The 21,792-nt window shown below is 39.3% G+C and overlaps 2 protein-coding genes across 3 annotated transcripts in view; one reads left to right on the top strand and one right to left on the bottom strand.

The window, feature by feature from the left end:
• USP33 (ubiquitin specific peptidase 33) overlaps window positions 1-8,834 on the bottom strand; it is a 35,608-nt gene extending 26,774 nt beyond the window's left edge. For both annotated transcript variants that reach the window (XM_054285750.1, XM_054285751.1), the window contains exons 1-3: window positions 8,691-8,834; window positions 3,131-3,269; window positions 2,049-2,102 (exon numbers count right to left, since the gene is read on the bottom strand). In XM_054285750.1, coding sequence (XP_054141725.1) covers window positions 2,049-2,102; window positions 3,131-3,211 — 135 coding nt within the window. In that variant the 5' untranslated portion in view covers window positions 3,212-3,269; window positions 8,691-8,834. The remainder of the gene's footprint in view (window positions 1-2,048; window positions 2,103-3,130; window positions 3,270-8,690) is intronic.
• Window positions 8,835-9,172: 338 nt separating this feature from the next.
• Window positions 9,173-21,792, top strand: part of MIGA1 (mitoguardin 1) — a 33,958-nt gene continuing 21,338 nt past the window's right edge. Inside the window, exons 1-7 of the mRNA XM_054286174.1 lie at window positions 9,173-9,268; window positions 10,085-10,254; window positions 11,913-12,090; window positions 13,082-13,218; window positions 13,451-13,577; window positions 13,998-14,134; window positions 14,894-15,017. Coding sequence (XP_054142149.1) covers window positions 10,132-10,254; window positions 11,913-12,090; window positions 13,082-13,218; window positions 13,451-13,577; window positions 13,998-14,134; window positions 14,894-15,017 — 826 coding nt within the window. The 5' untranslated portion in view covers window positions 9,173-9,268; window positions 10,085-10,131. The remainder of the gene's footprint in view (window positions 9,269-10,084; window positions 10,255-11,912; window positions 12,091-13,081; window positions 13,219-13,450; window positions 13,578-13,997; window positions 14,135-14,893; window positions 15,018-21,792) is intronic.

The raw sequence follows: 21,792 nt of genomic DNA, 5'->3' as shown, positions 1-21,792 counted from the left end.
AATAGGTTTACAGAATAGGAACATACTGCCAGTCCCTTTAAATCCACTCAAATTTCAAGCTTGTAGGACTTGAGTCCTACACAAACCAAGAGACATGCACAGAAAACAGTGGAATAAATATCACTTAAAGCAAAAAAGAATGCTGCAAGATTTAACTCAACTTCTCCTACTGATGGGCAATGTGTAGAATATAATTTTTTTGGCAATTCCTATATATTTATTCATATTACTGACAACATCTATTTTTACAATTCCTTATTTGGTAAATATTGTTACAGAAAACACAAAGTTAATCCAGTCTGAGTGGTGAAATACTGAATGGCAACAGCCTCAGACACATTTGTACAAAAATCCCTGCATGCCCCTATCTGCAGTGCCTACTCATCAGAGCATTACTTCACAACTAATTAGCCTCTTCACCTTTACATAAGTTTCCAGCACTGTATGGCTAAGAACTTGCCATGTTCTAGTTATAACATGCAAAATAATTGCCTATTTTAATCATTTTGCAATGCTCATTACAAAACATATTTGACTGAGTTGAGTGTGGAATCTTGCAGCTGCTATCTTCAAGCAATTTTTGCTAATTCCTCATTTGCATGAGTCAGGCCAATCACACAGGAGGGTACAGCAGGTTATCTGTGTAACTCTAAGCATGTTAATTTATACAATCAAATAGTCACTGAACAAGGCCAATTTCTCTGTTAAATGATCTCAGCTATTTGATAAGTTACAGATTGTTTACATGCTGGGATCTCACCAGATTTGTCTACTGAAAAAGGTGAAGACAAGATGCCAATTCATCCAAGAGGAGAAACATCACAGCATGACATTAAGTGTCCTACTGCAACTACAAGACTCTCCTATGGAAATGTGAGTATAAAATTTAGTTTTTCAGTAATAAGTCTAAGAGCTCTATGTGAAAAATAAAAAACATTGGTTTAAGTTTCACAGCATTTTCCTACCTGCCAGGTAGATGCATCCCTGAAAACCTCTTCCCCACTCCCAAGAGGTTTGTTTATACAGAATTAAAAATTCAGGCCATCTAACAAAAGATATTAAATACTGCTTCTTTCCCCCTTCATCACTGAAGGAGCAAACTAATCTGATCTCTTATTGAAAGAAGGAGCAAAATAATCTGATCTCTTAATTGTTACCACTGTCCACCTCAAAGGACACAAATGAAGGGCATTTTAAGATGCTCACACATACACTTACAGGGGGCATTAGCCCAGAGATCCTTCTGACAGTACTTAAAGAAAAACTGCCATTAAATGAAGTCAAGCCTACAGGGCAAAATTTCAATCTCTGTAAACCTCTGCAAAAAGTCCAAAGAACTCACAAGACATTTTAAAAACTAAGTTAACTATATGCTTTCCAGTTGGGATCATAGATCACTCATGCAACATATTTGTATTTTCTTTAAACACAGTGAAAATTACAGTTTTTTGTAGACAGCAAGGAGAGTCAGGCAAAAGCATATTTATGGCAGAGCTATACCCAGGGTAAAGACTGTATGAAATTTGTACAAAGTAAAGAGAATGCTCATACAAGATTCTGCAAGTTTCAAAAAAAGGAATTTTTATTTGTTTTCCTTAAGAATAAAAGTCAGAGTATGCATTATTCTGTAAAATGTCTGCATTTACTACTAGATGTTATGACTACAACTGCTAAGAAAGGCTTATAAAAAGTAATTAAGTTAACTCAGGGATAATATATTATTTTTTAGATCTACCAACCCGGGGAAAAGATTGAAAAAACCTTCAAAACTTAAGAGCTAAAAAGTATCATAACTCAAGTAAGAACACTAATATGCTATCTTCCTTCTTATAAGAAACCCTCATTTTAAGCATATTATTCTTAAATTACAAGAAGTATGCACCCAATAGAAGGTAAGTATAAAGAACTACAGAAGAAATTTTGCTTTTAAATGATAAGTTAAACAAACTAACTTCAAGAACTTCATGACAGATGTCTCTTTAAAAAAATTCTACCAACTTTATCTTTACTAGAAAATGACTCTGCTGCAGAACAACAGCACAACTTACCTCTAAGCATGCCCAAAGGTTGGGTCCTCTGACTTTACAGTCCTGACAAGTGCCCTGTTAAAGTTCAACACAAAAGCAAGTTTTATTTCACTTACTTTCACCAGTAAACCACAACTTCAAGACAAAATGAGAAAAAATACTGTAAAGCTTAGTATCAGATTAATACCTTTAAGACTTTAAAGTTGGCTTTTAAAAAGGGATATGCTGACAACCAATCTAATTTTTGCTTCCCATAATCTCGAGATCAGCATATTTTTTGACTAAAATCTCAGATTTATCTCTGAGTTTTCATCTTAAACCAAAAATTGCTTTTCTAAGTAAGGCATAAATATCACCCTATCACATAATTATAATAATCCTCATAATTGGTCTTTGCTATAAATATAACATAAAAAGAAATTATAGTGATAGAACTTTTAGTAAATTCATATTGCTTCTTGCAGACACCACCTGCAAAGGTTTAGAGAAATAAGATGTAACAGGAGGGAAATGCTGTGCTCCTCAGCAGCAAATGAACTGTTGCAGAAATTAAGCACCATGGACAGAAGAAGTTCTCACTTTTCATCACCTCCCAGCTACTTAAATAAGCTACAAGATCCTTCCTTGTTCCATTTATTAATACTAGCTTGAAACAAAGATTTCAGGGAGGGGAGGCTTCTCATACTGTGGCTTCTCCATCAAAAAGAGAACTGTGACCCAAGTAAATTCAAGCATAAATTTCTTTGTTACAGTTTCTACTTGAAGTCAGTTGTGCTATCTTACATGGACAGTCTGAATAACCAAATGCTGCAATGGCAATGAAAATGAAGTTCAACTTGGTGCTCTGCCGACTCTAACTAATGATTCCAATAAAACATCAATTGTGGCAAAGGTGCTCTTTAAGTGCTGAAAAATAGATTTGCAGCTTCATCAATCCCACAATTCTTCTCATACTTTATTTAAACCCTGCTATTCCAGCAGAGGAGCTTTTACCCATGCTTGACACTTAAATGAACCTTATAACTAATAATACACTAACATGTGGACCTAAAATACCTGATCAGTTAACAGTGATAGGAAGAAAATGAATTGCTACAACTCACATGAGATTTCTGTATCAATTCCTCCTTTGTTATCTCACCAACTGATTCCAGGTGTGGGCAATTGCTGCTGGGTGATGACATGGCTGAAGCTGTATTTTCTGAGATGCTGTAGCTGTAATTTTCAACACCAGAGAATCACCTGTCAAGAGAAGTAAGAATGAGTAAAACCCAATTCCTTAGACTAGACAGCAATACTAGATATCTAATATGCAACATATACATAACTTTTAAAACAATGTGCCTCTTTAGACTAAGTTAGTATAAACAACTTTATAAAGAGACTCCAATAGCCCAAAACTATTGCTGACTTCGAAAATGAAATCCTATGACTTCTAAGTCAAACAAAAATAATTCTGAATGGAGCAGAGGTGATTTGGGTCAATTATTTAACTTTGTGGACTCTGCCATGGCACCCAAATGCTATAAACATTGGTTTTCAAGCCAGCCTAGAACTGACAGTGGCTTTGCCTGTATGTTCTGGAAAAGGATCTTTGCAACACTGCTGAAGCTGTGAAGGCTGAACTGCAGAAACACAAGACTCGTTTATCACAGGATACAGAAACTTTATCTTGGTTTTATTTATTTACAAAGACACATTCTAGATTCAGACATATTATATATCAAAAGGAGACAAACTTGTGACTCACATGTAGCACTAAACACTCAGCAACACTTTTATCTTGTTCTCTTTGCCCATCCAAGGTCTCTGGTGTAGACATAGAAACTTATCAGAAATAAAGAATGCTACATACAATCACTTTGTTATTATTATTTCAATAGTTGCACAGAAAACAACAGAAGGAAAATAAAAATACTAACTCTGTAATGTTCTTTTTATATAAACACTCCAACGGACTCATTCAGACAGGGACTATCCAATAACTTTGTTTCAGTTTTGTCACTCAAGCAATTACTATAGATGACTCAATCTCTCTAAAGGCCAAAAAAAAATTAACTTGTTCTGCTCAATTATTCTGCCCAATATCTGTCCAATGTAGCACTCCTTTATCAAGACTTGCAACTAAACTTCAACTCAGTGATGTACTCTCCTTGTTCTGTCTGCAGCCTTTGGCACTGCTATCAACACCTCTTTCCACTTTGCCTGTGTGCTTTGGCAGCTTTGGGTTTGCTCCTTCCACTCAAAGGACCAATCACTCATTTCAACATCAAGCACCCCACAGCTCTGACAGAGTGGGGAAATCAAACCTTGCCTAATGGGCATCTCAGACACACTCCTAGGTAAACTCTCAGCTTCTCATCTCTGACTTTTTCCTTCTCTTGCCTTGCAGTAAATCCCTTTGAATCAAGAGCCATTTCAGCACCCTTTGGTGATTTTTCTATATATGTGTGCAAACAGTCTGTTTTATTGCTATAAACATTGTTACACAGGTAATATTATTGAAGTATTACATCTTATTTGTTATGGAAAATGTCTTGATGTCCTATTACATCCATATATGTACACACACACACATATATATACACAAATACATTTTATATAAAAATAATCACCTATATAATAATATAATTATTAGATACATAATTGTATATATGGACTCATAAGTATGAGTATATATGCTTCAGTCTTTTGAATATCATGTTAACAGTTGTTCAATAAGGTATTTCAGAACTTATCTCACAAGACTGAAAATACTACATTTAGGATTTTTTTTCTAAATGAGATCTGAATTCTCTCCCAGGACCAGTGGCATGACATTTAAAATGCATTATTCTAAAACACAAGCTCCAGCTGGAGAAGCATTTCCTCAGTTCAGTGACTGACTATAATCTATATGCACTGTTACTGAAAGACACTTCAAATAAGGCAACATTTTTTCAAGCCAAACCTCCTCAACTTCCATCATATTAGCAATTCCTCTTTGAACTGCAAGGTTCCTTTCCAGAACAGAAATGGCAACATGAATGCATGTTACATCTCCCACAGTTTGCAAGGTCTGTTAAAATGTTTAAAAAGGAAAAGTGAGTTTCAAATAAAGCCCTGAGCACGTTAAATGCAGTAAGATGATTTAATATAAATGCTTTAAAAAGATTGATATAATGGATTAGTAAAGCTTTAAGCTTTTTTTAATGGCAGAAGCTTTCTGAATACATTATTACAAGTAATACAAGCAATGAATGGAGACTTCATCTCATGCTGCCAGATTTGTATTTAACTTGTATTTAACTTTTCATACACAAAACTCCACAAATCCAAACCTGCAGTCCTGAACAAACCCAGACCCAGGAGTTCTACTCATGCCAGTTTGTTTCTTGGTGCAATGTGCATCTCTCTTCTAACAATGATCAGAAAGACAAAGCTGTTCTGACTCATGTCCCTGTGGATGTGCTCCCTATTCCTGTCCTTATGGAGAGCATCCCTTGTGGAAGTGTAGTTCATGTCATTCTTCACATGTTATTATATGAACAAAGCTGAGTGGCCATTCTTTCACCTTTTGTTAACAATTTCTTTACACACCTCCTTCCATCTTGTAACACTTTGACAACTCTGCCATAACCTTGGTAGCTTAATACACATAGCTGCAGAAACACATTTTGTAGAATTTTATGTTAAAGTCTAAAACTGTAAAATTAATTCAAAAGCCATGACTCATCCTTCACCTAAGTCCTAGCCAGCCCAGGGTAGCCCCTCCCTTGCTCAGGGACCTTCCTCCATTTCACCACTTCCTACTCCATGTGAAGAGATTGCTTTTCTTCCCCTGCAGCTCATTAGCACATCTGCTTTTACACCAGCTTCTGCATTGCGTTGGCGTCATCCAAAAATTGTTTTTCTGCATTTTCAGTACTGGAAAAAAAAACCCAAAATAATCCAATAGGATTTGTAGTTTCCCTTGCATTCCATGTTCTACTCCTGTTCTGAAGCTGGAACACATCTCCATTTCATGATCCCATGAGATCACACAATCATAGCATGGTTTGGGTGGAAGGAACCTTGGAGATCATCTGGTTCCAAAGCCCCACCATGGGCAGGGGGGCCACTCACCAGGTCAGGGTGCCCAGGGCCCCACCCAGGCTGGCCTCAGACACTTCCAGGGATGGGGCATCCACAGCTCCTCTGAACAGCCTGTTCCAGGGTCTCACCACCCTCACAACAGAGAATTTCTTCCTAATATCTACCTAAACCTGCCCTCTGAGTTCAAAGCCATTCCCCTTGTCCTATCCCTGCCCTTGTTGAAGTCCTGCTCCAAGTCTCTTGTGCAAGGTCTCCCTCTCTCCCCTGGCTGATCAGCCCCACTCTCTCAGCCTGTTTCCACACCAACTGCTCGTGATCACGCTCATACAATAAGGTTTTCATCAAATGCTTCCCACAGGTCTGGGAGAGGATTTCTCTCCCAGTCTATTGCCAGCTCTACCCATTGCTTCCCTCAGAGGTTGCAGCTCACCTATCTCAATGCTTCACACTACCCCATCCCATGAAGTGAACCAATTCATGCTCCAAAGCAGGACTCATCAATGAATTTTGCTTTGAGCATGCACAGACTCACACTTCAAAGAAAAAATTCTCTTCAAGTCCAGTCTTGGAGGGTTTTTTGTGTTCTTGACAAGTCTTTTCATTCCCCAAGTAAAACAAAATTGAGCCATCAGAGAAATGTGGACTACAATTCAAAGCATCATGACCAGCAACCTGCTTATTCCTCAGCAGAATCCCACAGCATCAGACTTGTGTGGTGCCTACCATGGAAAGCCTATCACACCCACAGAAAACTCCCATCAAACACTATGGAATTCACCTGATCTCCAAAATTATCTTTGGGTCATGGAAGGAACCCAATATCTCCTAAAGAAACAAAACAAAATTTAAATTATTTCAAAAAGTTTTGGATTAATGATTTCATCTGCCTAGTTACAGTAGTTAACACTTCAACAGATACTGAAAAAAACAATTGTATGTTTTATGTATTCCACTGATATTCTAAATATGGAGCTGTTTTAAGAGATCATTTTACAGAGTTCAGTAAGGGAATGCTGATGGAAGATTTTAAGAATAAAAGGATTATTCTGAAGACATCAATTATATGAAGCAGCAATTGTGTCTTCATTACAGGCTTTTATTATTGTGTCAGTACAGCTCTGAATAACAGCATCTCAAACCAGCAATCTGTAAGCTCAGGCTCTTTCATTGCACTCATGGTTATTTTACCAGTGATGCACTGGAACAATTTCATTTAACATTTATTTATATTTTATAGCAACAAAGCAAGAGTGACACAGAGTGCAACTTTGTACCTGAACACTTAATTACTCAGAATACTAAGGAGGACTGGAAGTTCAGTAATTACTTATCCTATTAATATTCTTCACATTCACAAAAAACCCACCAGCATTCACTCAGAGCTATAAAAGCCCACTGAAGTGATAGCCTTAGGAATATACCAATTGTTAAGATACATGTTTTTTATCACTTCTCTAAAAATTTGCATTGTTTTAATTAAACTTTACGGAAATTCCTTCAATTGCTTTTGTACATGAATGACATTTTTACCAAACTTAAATGAGTCTTTTTAGTGTGTCAAATTAAGGTTCATCTTTCCTATTTCTTAACCTAAGTTCCTTTATATTCCATCAATCAATAGGCAGTTTTGAAATTTATCTCCCATCCCTTTGTATTTTTATATTTTTTTAACCTATCAACAATAAACAAGTGCAGCCCATTTCTTGAAAAAATGACACCAGATATTCCAGCTCTGGTAGAGAACTTACTTTATATATATTTAGCATAAAACTTGGTATTTTCCACTAGATGACAATAGTGTGCACAGTAACCTGGTCAAAGGTACCTGCTCTTTCTCCTCAGGCACCAAGAGCTACCCACTCAAGCAAGACACAAATTGATAAGTCACTTCCATTGCATTCCTTTTCTGCCCTTAAGAACTGTTCCCACAGAGAAAAAACATTTAAAAATAATCTGGAGTTGAAGGTATATCCTCTTACAAGGTTAGACAATTTTCATTTTATACTGGCTTTCAGGGCATACAGGCCACTCTTTCCTTTCTTCCTTCCACCATGCTAAATCCTAACTATGAAACCCATTAGCTAACCTCTATATTTCTAAGAGGATTTTCCTACTCGAGCTTTGCCTAAGCTCAGGAGAAGCCTACAGTGATTTTCCACTAGGTGATACCCGGGACTCCTCCCGCAGGCTGTTCCAGCCCTCATACCGACGATCCATCCGCACGGGTGACTCGGGGAGCGAACGGGGCCATTTCTCAGTCAATTCCCGGCTTTAGGGACTGCGCGGTGCCCACGGTACCGCTGCCGCACAGCCGCACCTTCAGCGGGGACCTGCGGAGCTCTGGGGCCGCTTCCAGCCGGGGGGAGGCCGGTCCCGCCCAGCACGGCCCCGCTGCCCCGGGCCGGGCGCCGCCAACCTCCGGCCCCCGCCCAGCCCTGCGGGACCGCCGGGACGGCTCCCGGGCGGCCGCCATCGCCGCCCCAACGCGCCTCGGGCTGTGGGACCGGCCAGGCACACGGCCCGCCGCGCTGCCAGCCCCCGCCAGACCGAACCCTTCACCGCTGCCCCAGCGGGCCCTTCCTCTCTTACCGGAGCAGCCGGGAGGATGCGCCGCGCACGGATCCCGGAGCTCAGCCGGGCCGCGACCAGCCCCGCGTCTCGCCCTTGCCTGCGGGGACAGCGGCGCTGCAGCGGGGCTGCCGTGGCGGAGCTGGGCGCGCCCGGGCCGCGGCTCCGCCGGTGCCGCCCCGCACACGCGCGGCCGGGCGGGCGCGGCTGCCGCGACGCCGCCGCGGACGCGCCCCGCACAAAGATGGCGGCGCCGAGAGCCTCAGCCGCTCATGTGAGCGCTGCCCCGCACAAAGATGGCGGCGCCGAGAGCCTCAGCCGCTCATGTGAGCGCTGCCCCGCACAAAGATGGCGGCGCCAGGCGCGCACCCCGCCCCCGCCCGGCTGCCCTCAGCGGGAGCTGCCCGCAGCGGGAGCTGCCCGCAGCAAAGATGGCGGGCGCGGGGTCCTGACGCCTCAGGTTTCCCTCACGTGGTAGCCGCTCCTCCCGGCCGACAGCGGCCGCTTCTCCCTCTGCCGGAAGCGGATCCCGCCGGTCTCCGGGCAGCGCCGGGGCCGGAGCGGAGGGAGCTGCCCGTGCCCCGGTGCTCGGCGGGCAGGTAGGTGACAACTGCGTGTGGCAGCTGTAGCGACCCGGCCCGGGCACGGGGAGACGCGCGCCCGCTTTGATCCGGGCGGGTGCGGGGAGGGGGCTGAGGAGCGCGCAGGGCGCCCGGCTCTGCCCGCCCGGTTCTGCCCGCTGCCCGCCCGTGATGCCGGGGCTGCCCGGGCTGGAGAGGGCTCGGCCAGGCTGGGCGGAGGCGGCTTCTGCCCCGCAGCCTCCCGCCGTGCCGCGGTTGCGGTGCCGGGGTCGCGGTTCGGAGGCTTCGCCTTGTGTTGAGCATCAGGGAGCGAGAGAGGTGTGCCTGCGGCGGGGAGATTACGTCAGGCTGTAGTGGTTGTGTCTCGTGGTGTGTCTGCAAATAAACGAGGCGCTGAATGAGATAAACTTTTTCTAGCTGCTCACAAATCTTTTAATTCTTTCAAGCGACAGATATGTTCTTCCAGCAGTCGCGGTTTCAGAGGCAGGGTTGTTGCCGTGCGTGGTTTAGAGGCTGTAGTACGGGAGCGGCCGCTAATGAAAGCAGAGCGAGTCCTCCTTAGTGCTGGGCGTTGTGCAGCTGCACATCTGCACACAGCAGCTGGACACACGGGGCCTGAGCTGAACCAGCAAATCTGCTATCACCACATCAAGTCTTGCCTCTAGTCAAAAACATCAATCAAACAAGTCATGTCCTGTGATAGAAGAGATTAAAGCTTGTATAAGAAAAATGTCCTGGGCTTCTATAGTTATGCATCCTTCTTTTAGGAAGGATGCATCCTTCCATAGTTATGCATCCTTTACATCTTCATAGTATGTATCCTTCTTTTGCCAGAATATTCCAGAGACCATCTGTGATTGTTTTCAAGATAGTTTCGCTTAATGAGGTATGGGAGAGAAGGAGCCATGTCAGAAGAGGCAGTTACTGAGACACGATTTTCTCTGAAGACAGTAGCTCTACGGGTGTTTCATCTTCCCCTTTCCTGGTATTATTCTCTTAACCAGGTAATAAATGCATCTAAATTTTGTTAACTTTTGTCATATGTTTAGAAGTTTATTGCAGTGTTGTATGTGCTCTTGTGACTGAATTAAATTTGTACAGAATACATTGGGGTTTAGTTGGTTTATAACACTGCACTAAAATAAGTGTGTCTTTTTGTCTTTTTCTGCTAATAAATGCTTAGCACATCATCATACATCTGCATTTTGTAACTGTGCAGTGATTCTCAAGATATCAAAATTCTCAAATTGTCTTTTTTTCCTTGTAGATTTTTTTGTATTTACAAGCTAAACATAACTGTCATTGAATTTTGAATAAGAGTACTGAGTTCTGCTTTTAAAACTAGGTCTTTAATATTACTGTATTGAATCACACACTTATAAGCAAAAGCTATGTCATATTTCACAGTTCCCTGTAAGTACTTTACTGCATATAAAACCAGGGTAAGATATTCTCAGTCTTAGCTGCATATGTTCATTTCCACTTTTTTTCTATATATTAAGTACTTCAAAACTCTCGCTGCAAGATCACTCTTTTCCTTTTCATGTCCTTTTTAAATACCACATGCAACTCCCTTATGTGCAGCTATTAACATTCTTCTTTTTAGAGGTTTTCATTTCACTGTTAATCAATTTATGATCATGTTTGTAGGCACACACAAATTTAGAAAAATCCTTTTGCAGTTCTTTGAAACTGCAATGTGTTAACATTTAATTTTGTGATCTTGGACATTTTAATCTCAGGTGTTTGGTTGCTAACTCTCTTCTGTGAAATGCAGTAGTCTTTTGTAAATTTTGTAAGCTCTGTGTTGGTGCTGTGTTCCAGGCATTTCCTTTTCCCCATGGAGTACAGTGGTAGTTGTTGACCTCAGTCAAGGCATGGTACCAGGAAGGGCAGGGCTCTCAACAAACCAAAGGTGCTTGACTTGTTGACTGTAAACTCAGTGCAGAGAGAAGCTTTCAGTGTTTCTTCACATTGCACAGTGGTGATAGTCTTTAGCAAGTGCACAACAGGCAGAGTGCTCTGTGTGCTCTCTCTGGTATGAGGAATCATGTTACACAAACACCATATGAGGCCCAAGGACTATGGATCTGTTTTTCTCCCAGCATTCTGTTCCTCAAGCAGCATAACTTTCCAGAAGATTTTATGAATGTGAACTGTGGTTTCCAGTTAAATGGCACTTTCCTTGTTATTTTGCATGTTACAAATTTTGTTAATAGCTTTTGATACAAGTTGTTTGTGTTTGTGGCTCTTATTTACTAATTTAAACACCTATACACCTATGACTGAAAGAGATCTAAAATAAAATGCGAATTTTTTTTTTCAAAACCTAATTTAGAGAAATGTGTTTAAAGACATGTTCTACTCAAATTGAAACAGCACACTAATGTTGGCAATAGGATCTTCCACTCTTTCACAGAGCAAGTAGTGTAGTTGGGAAAAGTGAGTTCCTTTCTCAGTATTTTTTTGCTGTTAGGGATTTACTTGAAGTCCTGCATTGTCCTGGCATTAAGAAGAAATTAAAAAAACCCAAATCTTTGTTTGAAGTTCATTTGCTTAGATTCCCGTAGTCTACAGATTTACAGTATACCTTATAGTTCTTTGTGCTGCAGTCTGTCTCTCAGTATGTATATTTGCAATTAAATCACATTTTTATTTTCAGATAAAGCTTTCCCCAGGCTTAAAGAAACTTTTCACAGTAACAGCAGTGAGTGCAATATCTGTGATTTTTCTGGCCCATCACTTTAAAAGAAGACGTGGAAAGAAAAACAAGAAAGTGCCACCATGGGAGCCAGCTCATCTCGTATTAGAGTGTACCAAAGCAGCTGCTTCAGAAAAAGGTAAGGCATGGAACCCCCAAGCTGGGGTTTTTTTGTTCTTTTCTTGGGGAGGAAAGAAAGTTGTGTGAGGGGATGGGTATGCATAACTGTAGTAGTAAACCAAACTATTTTCCTTTGACCATGGGATAGTTTGGGTTGGAAGGGACCTTTAAAGTTCATCCAGTCCAACCCCTGCACTGAGCAGGGATATCTTCAGTTAGACCAGGTTGATCATAGGCCCATCCAACCTGGCCTTGAGTGTTTCCAGGGATGGAGCATCCATGACTTCTCTGGGCTATCCATTCCAGTGTTTCAGCACTGTCATTGTAAAACCTTTCTTCCTTCTTATCCAATGTAAATCAGCCCTCTTTTAGTTTTAAAACCATAACCCCTGATCCTATTGCAGCAGACCCTGCTGAAAAGTCTGTTTCCATCTTTCTTATAGGCCCCTTCAAGTACTGAGAGGCTGCAGTAAGGTCTCCCTGGAACCTTCTCCAGGCTGAATAGCCCCAACTTCTAGCATTTGCTCAGAAGGGAGGTGCTCCATCCCTCTAATCATCTCCATAGGATGGAACACCTGAGATGGTTCAAATTTTTAGGCTTTGAATTTTGAATTTGTCAAATTAGAAACAAAATTACAGTATCTTTCTTTTAAAGGAGCTGGGCTTCTTGTCAAAGGTGAAGTTTTAATCATGAACCAGGATTAAGACTCTTTTTATCAATAGTATGTTAACAATGGGTTTTGCCATTCTTACATGTGTATCTCAATATGGAGAAATTCACATCTGATTTTTTATAGAATAGGTGAATTATTAAGGTAAAATGCATAGTTATTGTTACAGACAATGAATTCTAATGTGAAGTTTCTCAAGTAGAACTGTAAATATAAGAATAATTGTTGTTTGCTTCTAAACTGGATTTTATTGAAAAGAGTAAATGCAATTCTTGATAGATTTGCACAAGAAGTAATATTTTGAGTTTGCAAGAGCTTTAAAACAAATGTGTCTCCTAGGTTCTAGTTGTTCCAGTAGTCGACAAAACTTGACTCTTTCTCTGAGCTCTGCCAAGGAAAAAGGATCTCAGTCCTGTATCTATGCAAATGGAGGACTTTTCAGTAAATACTCTGGTTCAGTTCAGAGCCTGGCCTCGGTAAGTAAAAGTGTTTTAAGGCTCTTGAATGTCTGTTAACTTGTACTGGATATGCATCTAAAGGCTTCACTGAGCTGAAGGAAGCTTCCTGAAGGAACTGCACAGGCAGCCAGAGATGCTGAGAATCCACTGTCCTTAGCACAGAGTAAAAGCAGTTTCTAGGCACATGGCTTGGATGTAGTGTGCTCAGGCAGGAACGTGCTTTTAAGGATACTCTCTTTTATTTTTCAAGGTTCAGAGTGCCACCTCTTGTCACAGTTGTGCTTGTGCCAATTCTAATTCCTGGGATAAAGCAGATGAAGATGACCTTAAGCTTGTCAATATTCCAGTGACTACACCTGAAAATTTGTATTTGATGGGTAAGTTGTAATAAGAACATTCAGCATCTGCTTACAATGAATGTAAATTATTTCTTGGCTTTATGGTAAAGTGACACAAAATATTACTGTGTTCTTTCTCAGTGTCCTGTTGGCAAGTGTCTGAGAACATTTCCATAAAATAATGAAATCATACTTGATCTAAAGTTAGTTTTCTAGAACACTTTTCCCTCCACTATTTGCAGTTGTAATCCTTAAAATCAAGCCCTGACACGTGGGGAAAATGATCACATTTCTTTACACCAAAAGAAGGTAAATATGTACTGGCTATATACTGATACAGCCTGAGAAGTGATGTTGTTTCAGCTTACGTCTCTGTGATAATGATGTTTATTTTAGCTATGTATTTTCCTGTGTCTGTAACACGTGAGTGCAGCTGGAGCTGTTGCTGCTCTGCCCTAGGTATGGAGCTGTTTGAGGAGGCCCTGAGGCGCTGGGAGCAGGCCCTGACTTTCCGTAACAGGCAAGTTGAGGATGAAGCAATCTGTGGTTCCATTAAGCTGGGAGCAGGAGATGCAATTGCAGAAGAAAGTGTAGAAGTGAGTACATCCCATCTGTAATCTGCTGGTGCTGCCCTGACAATTTGTTCTGTGTTATTGCCTGAATCGTTGCAAATTCAATTACCAAACTCGACAATTGATTCAATTTCCAGTTTAATGGTATTGTATTTAAAGGAGATCTGAGTTCATTTCTTCTGACTTTTTTGGTTGGTTATTTGAAGGAGGGCATGGGAAGGGAGCCAACATTATTTATCTTTTGGCAACTGCTGATGCATCAGTGTTTGCTTCTGGACAGTATTATTGAGCTATCAAGCAGACAACTTCCCTGCCCGTAATCCCTTGGGTCCTCTCTTTCTTTTATGATTATGTGAGAGGGTATCTGCTTGCCAAAGATAAATGTCTCAGGGAAAAATAATCAATTTGTGCATATTCACAAACAATGTGTTTAAACTTTATTTGTTTTCCTCCTTTCTTATAAACGAAATGCTAAAAAATATTTTGAAATAAACAGGTATGTGCTACTTTCATTATTTCTAGTGCAGCAAATATCACAGATAATTTTAAATTATTTTTAAATTTAGAAATTTTTTTTATTACCCTAAATAAAGTATGTGTGTGTTGTGAAAAGTGTATCTATTGTGGATGTTGAAGTTTTCATCTGACAGTGTCCCTGTGTGGTTTGTAGGAAATTAATGTGTCACGCTTTGTTCTGTGAAGGCTTAATATCCTTGGATTTTACAAAGGAATCTTACAGGCTAAAAGCAAATAGAAAAGCTGCTAATGTCTGTCTTCTTGCAGGATATCATTAGTGCTGAATTCATTCATAAGCTTGAATCCCTTCTTCAAAGAGCTTATCGTCTTCAGGAGGAGTTTGAAGCCACCCTTGGGGTCTCTGATCCTGCTGCTCTAGCTAATGATATTGGTGAGTACTGCTACTTTACATCCCTTTTGCTTGTAATTATGGCTCTTGAGGGGAGGAGTGAGATATCCACTGAGCAAAATTATATTTATCAGTAAATCAACAACAACAAAAAATCACATTCTTTATGTCATTATGTTGTGTTTGATGAAGTGGTTCTATTTTAGATAACAATGGACTGAAAGGAAATGTTTTCTTTGTAACTTATCAGTATTTAAACATTTATACAGCAAGAATATATGACCCTTTTTATAGCATGGGTGTTCAGAGGTCCTATGCATCCTCTGAACTATGAAATTTGATATGCTTTTGTCATAATTTTTTTATCAAAATGGAAAATTAAACTAGAAAGACTTAATCTGAAGCAGATGTCCATTAGCAAAGGTCTTATCTCTGGTGAGTGAAATGTATCAGTTCTGAGTGCCTAAGCTGTTACAACAATGAATATAATGAGTAGTTGCTGCCTGACATGCTGATTAACTACAGATAGTTTGATTATTTTTATTGAAAGAATTGCATATTAAAGATGGATGCTGTTGTACCCTTTCATAAATCAAGATGAAGCATCTGTTCTCAAACGAGTGTAGGGTTGAAAGGCAGAGCACGTTGTGGCTCAGTGTGGCAGGAGCCGTGGTGCCTGGCACGAGGTGGCAGTGCTGTGCTGTCCTCTCCTGGCCCTCCTCTCCTGCATCGACCAAACACAGCCTTGACAAGGGGGGAGTTACATTTGGGTCAGAGCTGGCTCTCTGACTCATCTGCATGTACCTGGAAATGTAACCCTTAAAGCTAATAAGCATTTGAACATTTCAGTTTGGTTTCATCTGAAACCTCCAGTCAAGTTGCATTGTATATCCATTATAATTAGAATTTCATTTGTGATTTCTGTCTTCAGGCCAAATTAATAAAATGGTACTCAAAGGACTTCATGTGATTGCTCAATGTGTTTAGTTATTACCAATGTGTTTTGTTGATTACCCTGGGAGTATTTACAATTAATATCTCATTTTCAGATGTGATAACTAAATTCTTGTTTACCAAGAATGAGAATTTGATTCCTTTCAAACGTTCTTTATAGAAATAATGTGTGATCTGTTGAGTTACTTTATTGTTTAAATTTTATTTGTGCTGGCCCAGATGAGAGAGGAAAAAAGTAATGAACTGGTTTAGTGGGTACTGTTTTCTGTGTTCAGGATTTGGAGCTTTTCATCATTATCTTTCTTGAATTTTTGACTTGAATAGCAGGTATATTAAAGGATGCTTCACTTTTTCAGAATGTTTTAATATAAAATCAGAAGGACAATCTCCTGTAAAGCTCTTGTGATGCATGGAAGGGTTCAAGAGTCACAAGAATAAGCAAGTCCAAGAAAATTATGAAATCCCAGTGATCAAAAGAAATAAAGATAGTACAGCCTTCTTTGCACTGCTAAGAATAAGAATAATACTCTACTGCAAAATACAAACTATGGTTCTGAACAGAAACAGAAATGGAGGGTCCTATGCTATGTAGGAATGACTATAATTTGTGGCAAAAGAGGTAGCTGAGATGTTTTCCTGGATGATTAATACCTAAAACTTCTTAAAGAAATTAGATAAAGAAAGCATCCTTACCTACCATTTACTATTCATTATCTTGGAAAAAGAGAATGGGAGTTGGTTGTTTGTTTGTTAAGATTTTGAGATAAATGGGCATTTCCCAATCATTTGGAACAATCTCCAGCATGTCATACCTGTGAAACAAGAGTTGCTAATTTGCAGTTCTGTTACCACAGCCAAAATAATACAGTATTTAATTAGTGCCAGTTGATACAATTTCAAAGCAGGTAAGTTTTCTTGGACTGTAGGTTTTTGAGAGATCTGCAGTTTGGTGAGTTGGTATAGCATAAATTAGGTGATAATATTTAGCTCACTGATGTGAACATTTATTTATATTTCTGCCTACTGTTAAGAGAAAGATTTACCTTTTAGGGAAGATAACTAGTTAAATGCTGTAATTTTATCAACTATATAATTGATTATGAAATCATTGTAGAGCTGGAAGTTGATAAAATTTATAATTTAGGGCATTTAAAATATTGAATGAACAAAAAGCAAAGATTAGTAATAAGGATCTGAATAATCTCTTTAAATAGTAACTAACTACATTTGTACTACCAATCCTTCAGATATGAACTGTACATATAAGTGAGAGATTTTAAATGAAAAATCATGAAGAAACACTTAAGTAAAGTTACACATCATAATCAGTGTAAGCTCTTGGCACATTGCTGCAGAAAAAAACTTTTCTAACCTTTGGCTGTGTGCAAAGGACAGCAGCAGCATAGAGGCAGAGATGCTGTCTTGGGTTGGTGTGGTTTTAGAATACTGTGTCCAGTTCTCTTGGTCATATTTCAGAAGATTGGAGATTGTAGACAGCTCAAAACAAGCCATAAAAATTTCCCATGTTTTGGAAAACCAAGGTAATCTGTGGTTCATGTTGAGCATGTCAGCTCCTTATTGAAGAAAACACTGAGAGGTGACTGACTTGTTCTGAATAGCTGCTTACACATGGAAAAGGTATGTGGTGCTGAGGGACTTGTAGACCTTGTTGTCAGAGTCAGAACTAGATCAAATTTCTTGTTGTTCAAGTGAAACAAGTGAAGTTCTGAAGCAAGCTACCCTCAACACACTTGAGAGGCAAGATTTGTTTTTAGTGCTGTTTTGAGGGATGTTTCCTTCTTTGGGGAAGATACAAACCTGGGGTTAAATGGTCAGTGTGGTCTTTCTGACCACAGAATTTCAGCATTTCCCCTTGCTACTATTTTTCCTTCTTCTCTGAGCCTTGGAGTGAATAAGATAAAGCCTTTGTCCTTAATATATTAATTCATAATTGCCCCATCCATGGAAGTGCTGAAGGTCAGGCTGGAAAGGGCTTTGAGCCACTTGATCTAGTGTTGGCAGGGGTTGGAACTGGATAGTTTTTAATGTCCCTTCCAACCCAAACCATTCTGTGATGACACTTACAGCTCATTAAAAACATTTATAACCAGCTCATGTGCTTCAGGGTTTCAACTGTTCACCAGCTACAATAATCAGAGAATGTTTAGCTCTTTTTTTTCTCTTATACATAGGAAAGATAGATATGGTTTGTGGATTTTTCTTCTGTTTTCTCTACCTGAAGTGCTTGTGATCAGCCACAGCTGGAGTTGAGGCTCTGACAGCTGGACAGATGCTATCAAGTGCTACAGAAATGCCTGACAGGCACTTCTTGTTCTTCCTTATAAGAATGGGAGATGTTTATAATTTTATTTATAAGGAACTCCAAATTTGTTCAGAAGGAAACTTAGAGAGGTAAAAATTTTTAGCAATTTCTCAATTTTGGCTTTCTCTGTAAATTTTTCTATCAAACTTTTGGAGCTCCTGAAACCTCTCTCCTGCTATTTATCTACTGTTCAGAGATGCTGCTCCTTCCCAAAACCTTTAAATGTTACTCTTCCCAACATTTCCCTCTACCAAATCAAATGTAGATCTTAGTGCTGCCATTGATAAATCATACCACAGACTTGCTTTTCACTTTGTGATCCCACTTACTATTTTAAGTTGGTTGTGCATGATAAACAATTTGCCAAGCAGGAGGCTTCTGGAGGAGGCTGTGGTGATGTGTCCCAAGGGAGAGTCAGGAATGAGTTACCTGGGGGCTGTTGGGATACAAGATCCAAATCACTGCAGCCACTGTCTGTCTTCATGTGCTGTGCCTGAAGTGCCTCTCTTCTGCCTGCTAGGACAGCTACTTCTGATATTTCTAAATATTCAGCTTTCAGCAGTGCAGAAGACAGAGTTATACATAAATATGTTTTCTCCCTGTGAGTAGAATAGTATTAAGAGTAATAATAATAAAAATAATTGCAAATAATAATTTTCAACTTGGTAAGCTGTTGTTGAGTTATAAATTATTAATACCACCCTGGAAAAGACTTGCATTTTAAATAGATTAAATAATGGAATGCCATTGTGTTCACTGTTGTTGCATTCTCCACTGGACTTTCAGTATTATCATATAAATCAGTGAGCTATAATAGGATTTCTGTGGAAAAAGTACTTCTGGACATGAAAATAAATAGGTATGTAGGGCTGAACTGTGGTTGTTTCTATGCTGTGCCTCTTTTAGTGCTGTGAACCAGCATGGAAAGTCAAAGACAGGCTGTCGTGAGGCAGCCATGAGGCTGCACTCCCAGAAAGGAGGCAGCTGGCACAAAACTGTGAAACAAAATATTCATCCTGTTGTTTCTGAGTGATGAATGTAAAGGTGTGTAGAGGGTTAAAAGCTTCCAGGACTTTGAGTAGTCTGCCCTTGAAGAAAGCTCTCTCCAATTTTTTTTTCCTATTTAGATCTTTTCTAGCAGACTGAAATGTTAGTCGAGTTAACTTGGGAGGAATGCAAAGAGTTGGGAGAGAAACAAAAGCTTTACTTACAAGCAGAATTTCAGGTCAGAGGGGAAAATTCTCAAATTGTTCCTTGTCAGTGCTAAATTCCTAATACTTCATATTATTATTTTAATTTCTACTGTAAAATGGAATGCAGGCATTCAAACTGATGGGGACTTGTGTACACTGGCCCTTAAACTTTTTGCCAATATTAAAATATTTTAGTGTTATTACATTTTAATTCTTATAATACTTACTTTTTATTGTGTATCAGTTACACAGCTTAAAACAAATTAAGTGTTTGAGCTACCACAGTAAAATCTGTCACGAAGGTCTGTGCTGTTGGATGATTTTGTTGAAAGGTTTGTCTGTTTCTTTTTTTAATTTTTGTCTCACACTCAAAGATATGCCTGGCATTTTGGAGAGAATAAGCACAGCCTTTAACCTAGTCTCAAAACTGTTTGGAGAACTGATTTACATATTAGGAACCTTTTCTTCAGCAGCTCTTAAAACCAACAAAATCTTTGCATAATCACTGAAGCTGTTGAAAACTCATTTTTATATAATTTATTAACACAGACTTCTCTAATGTCTTCCTATCCATGGATTAATATCTACAGGCTGTATTTTCTTCCTTCCTCTAAATGTTATTGGAAAAAAATTATTTGGAGTGTATTTTATTTGCCTATATACAATAAATGTTTCTAGTTATAATTCCTAATCTCCAGTGAGGAGCAGTTTGTAATACTTCACTTAGGTGAGCTCTAGTATTACATACTATGAAATAACTTAGAGTTGTGTAACTTTTTACATTAGCTTGGAAACTTTTGCTTGCTTTGTTCCTTCAAGATAAATTTCCATTAAATAATTTCTCAATTTCTTGTAGAAGGCCTAAACATTTTTCTAGTGGCTCAAACAGGATTGAAATCGAAACAAAAGAAAACAGCTTTTCCTCTAAGTGTGAAAATGTATTCATCCCAAATGAGGGAAAAGGAAAGAAAACAATATTTCTAAGTCTGAGGAAATGCCCAGAGAAGTTATTCCAATCCTATTTTTTAAAAAATAATGCATATTTTGAACATAATTTTTACCTATTGCAATTTGTTGAAGTTCAGTAACTACTAAAACATGAGGTCTCTTATATTACAACTTATTCTGACACCCAAGAGATACTCAAAGTGCAGATGTTTGAATTGGATTGCATTTGTCCCCTAATCAGTAATATTTAAATCTTCCCTTTAAAGGCATTTTGTCCAATATTAATAGCACTTCCTTTCTAAATGGCTGTCCATAAAATTCCTCATCACAAAGCACTGAGGTACAATGCTTGAACAGAGTAAGATTGGTTGTTAGAAGTTCAGTCTAATACTGAAGCAAAAATACTTTTGCAAACGTTTTGTCTATAAAAGTATTAGAATGCTTGGCTTTCTCTGTGATACTCTTAGTTTTGGCAGTACTCTACTAAAAATGCAAACTGGCTTTGCATAGACACACAAGTGAAGTTACTGCTGCTGGAAAATATTGATATTCATAATATGTATCTTTTTGTAGCTATTTGCTAACATGGAGTGTATTTTTATGTTAATCATAAAAACTGAAGTCTTTTCAACAGTGGCTCAAGAATTTCTATTTTACTCCTCACTGACCCAGCAATGGAGAAGTGTCAAGGTCACTTACTATGGTCAATTAGCTTGGAGGTTTTTCCAAAAGCACTTCCAATACGATGAGAAAGAATGTTTCTGGTTTTTGAGGACTCTCCTTACTGTTTGCCCAACAGCTTTGCCATTAGATCCAGCAGTGCAGGCTATTTATACACCCCGCTGCTTTCCCTTAAATGGCATCCCTGAGCCCTGTCTTCTTTCTGTCCACACCAAAACTCCTGTCTAAGCCCTTGTCTCTCTCACTTCTTGACTCCTGCCATGTTTTGTCTTGCCTTGTCCATTTAAAACTTGCTTGTCTGACATGGACTTAACTGTTGTTTATAAAAATCACCTTTGCTGGTTTTTCTGACCTGATTATTCCTCTCTTAAGAGGTCTCTCTCCCTTGGGAACTTCTCTTCAAATGAAATACTGGTCCTCCTTTTAACTCTAAAAGCTGCTTATAATGGAGCCACAATCCCCCAACATGATTTTATTTCCCAGACTTTGTTCAGTTAGCTGTTCCTGTGCATCCCTGCTCAGGCCTCCTAACACAAAATGCATCTCAACTAATTCTGCTTGTTCTTTACAATATGTGGGCAGCTGCAATTGTCTCTTTCTCAATTTCGAAAAAATTATTTTAAAAGTACATATTTACTTTCTATTTGAGAAAAGAAATGTAATCATTTTCCCCACGTGTCAGAGCTTGAATTAATAACTGCTTGCCTGCATTTTGAAA

Source organism: Melozone crissalis, unplaced genomic scaffold, assembly GCF_028551555.1.
Source record: "Melozone crissalis strain CALT ecotype California unplaced genomic scaffold, PUWL_Pcris_2 ptg000045l_1, whole genome shotgun sequence".
NCBI lineage: Eukaryota > Metazoa > Chordata > Aves > Passeriformes > Passerellidae > Melozone > Melozone crissalis.
This window is presented reverse-complemented; position numbering and strand designations above follow the sequence as displayed.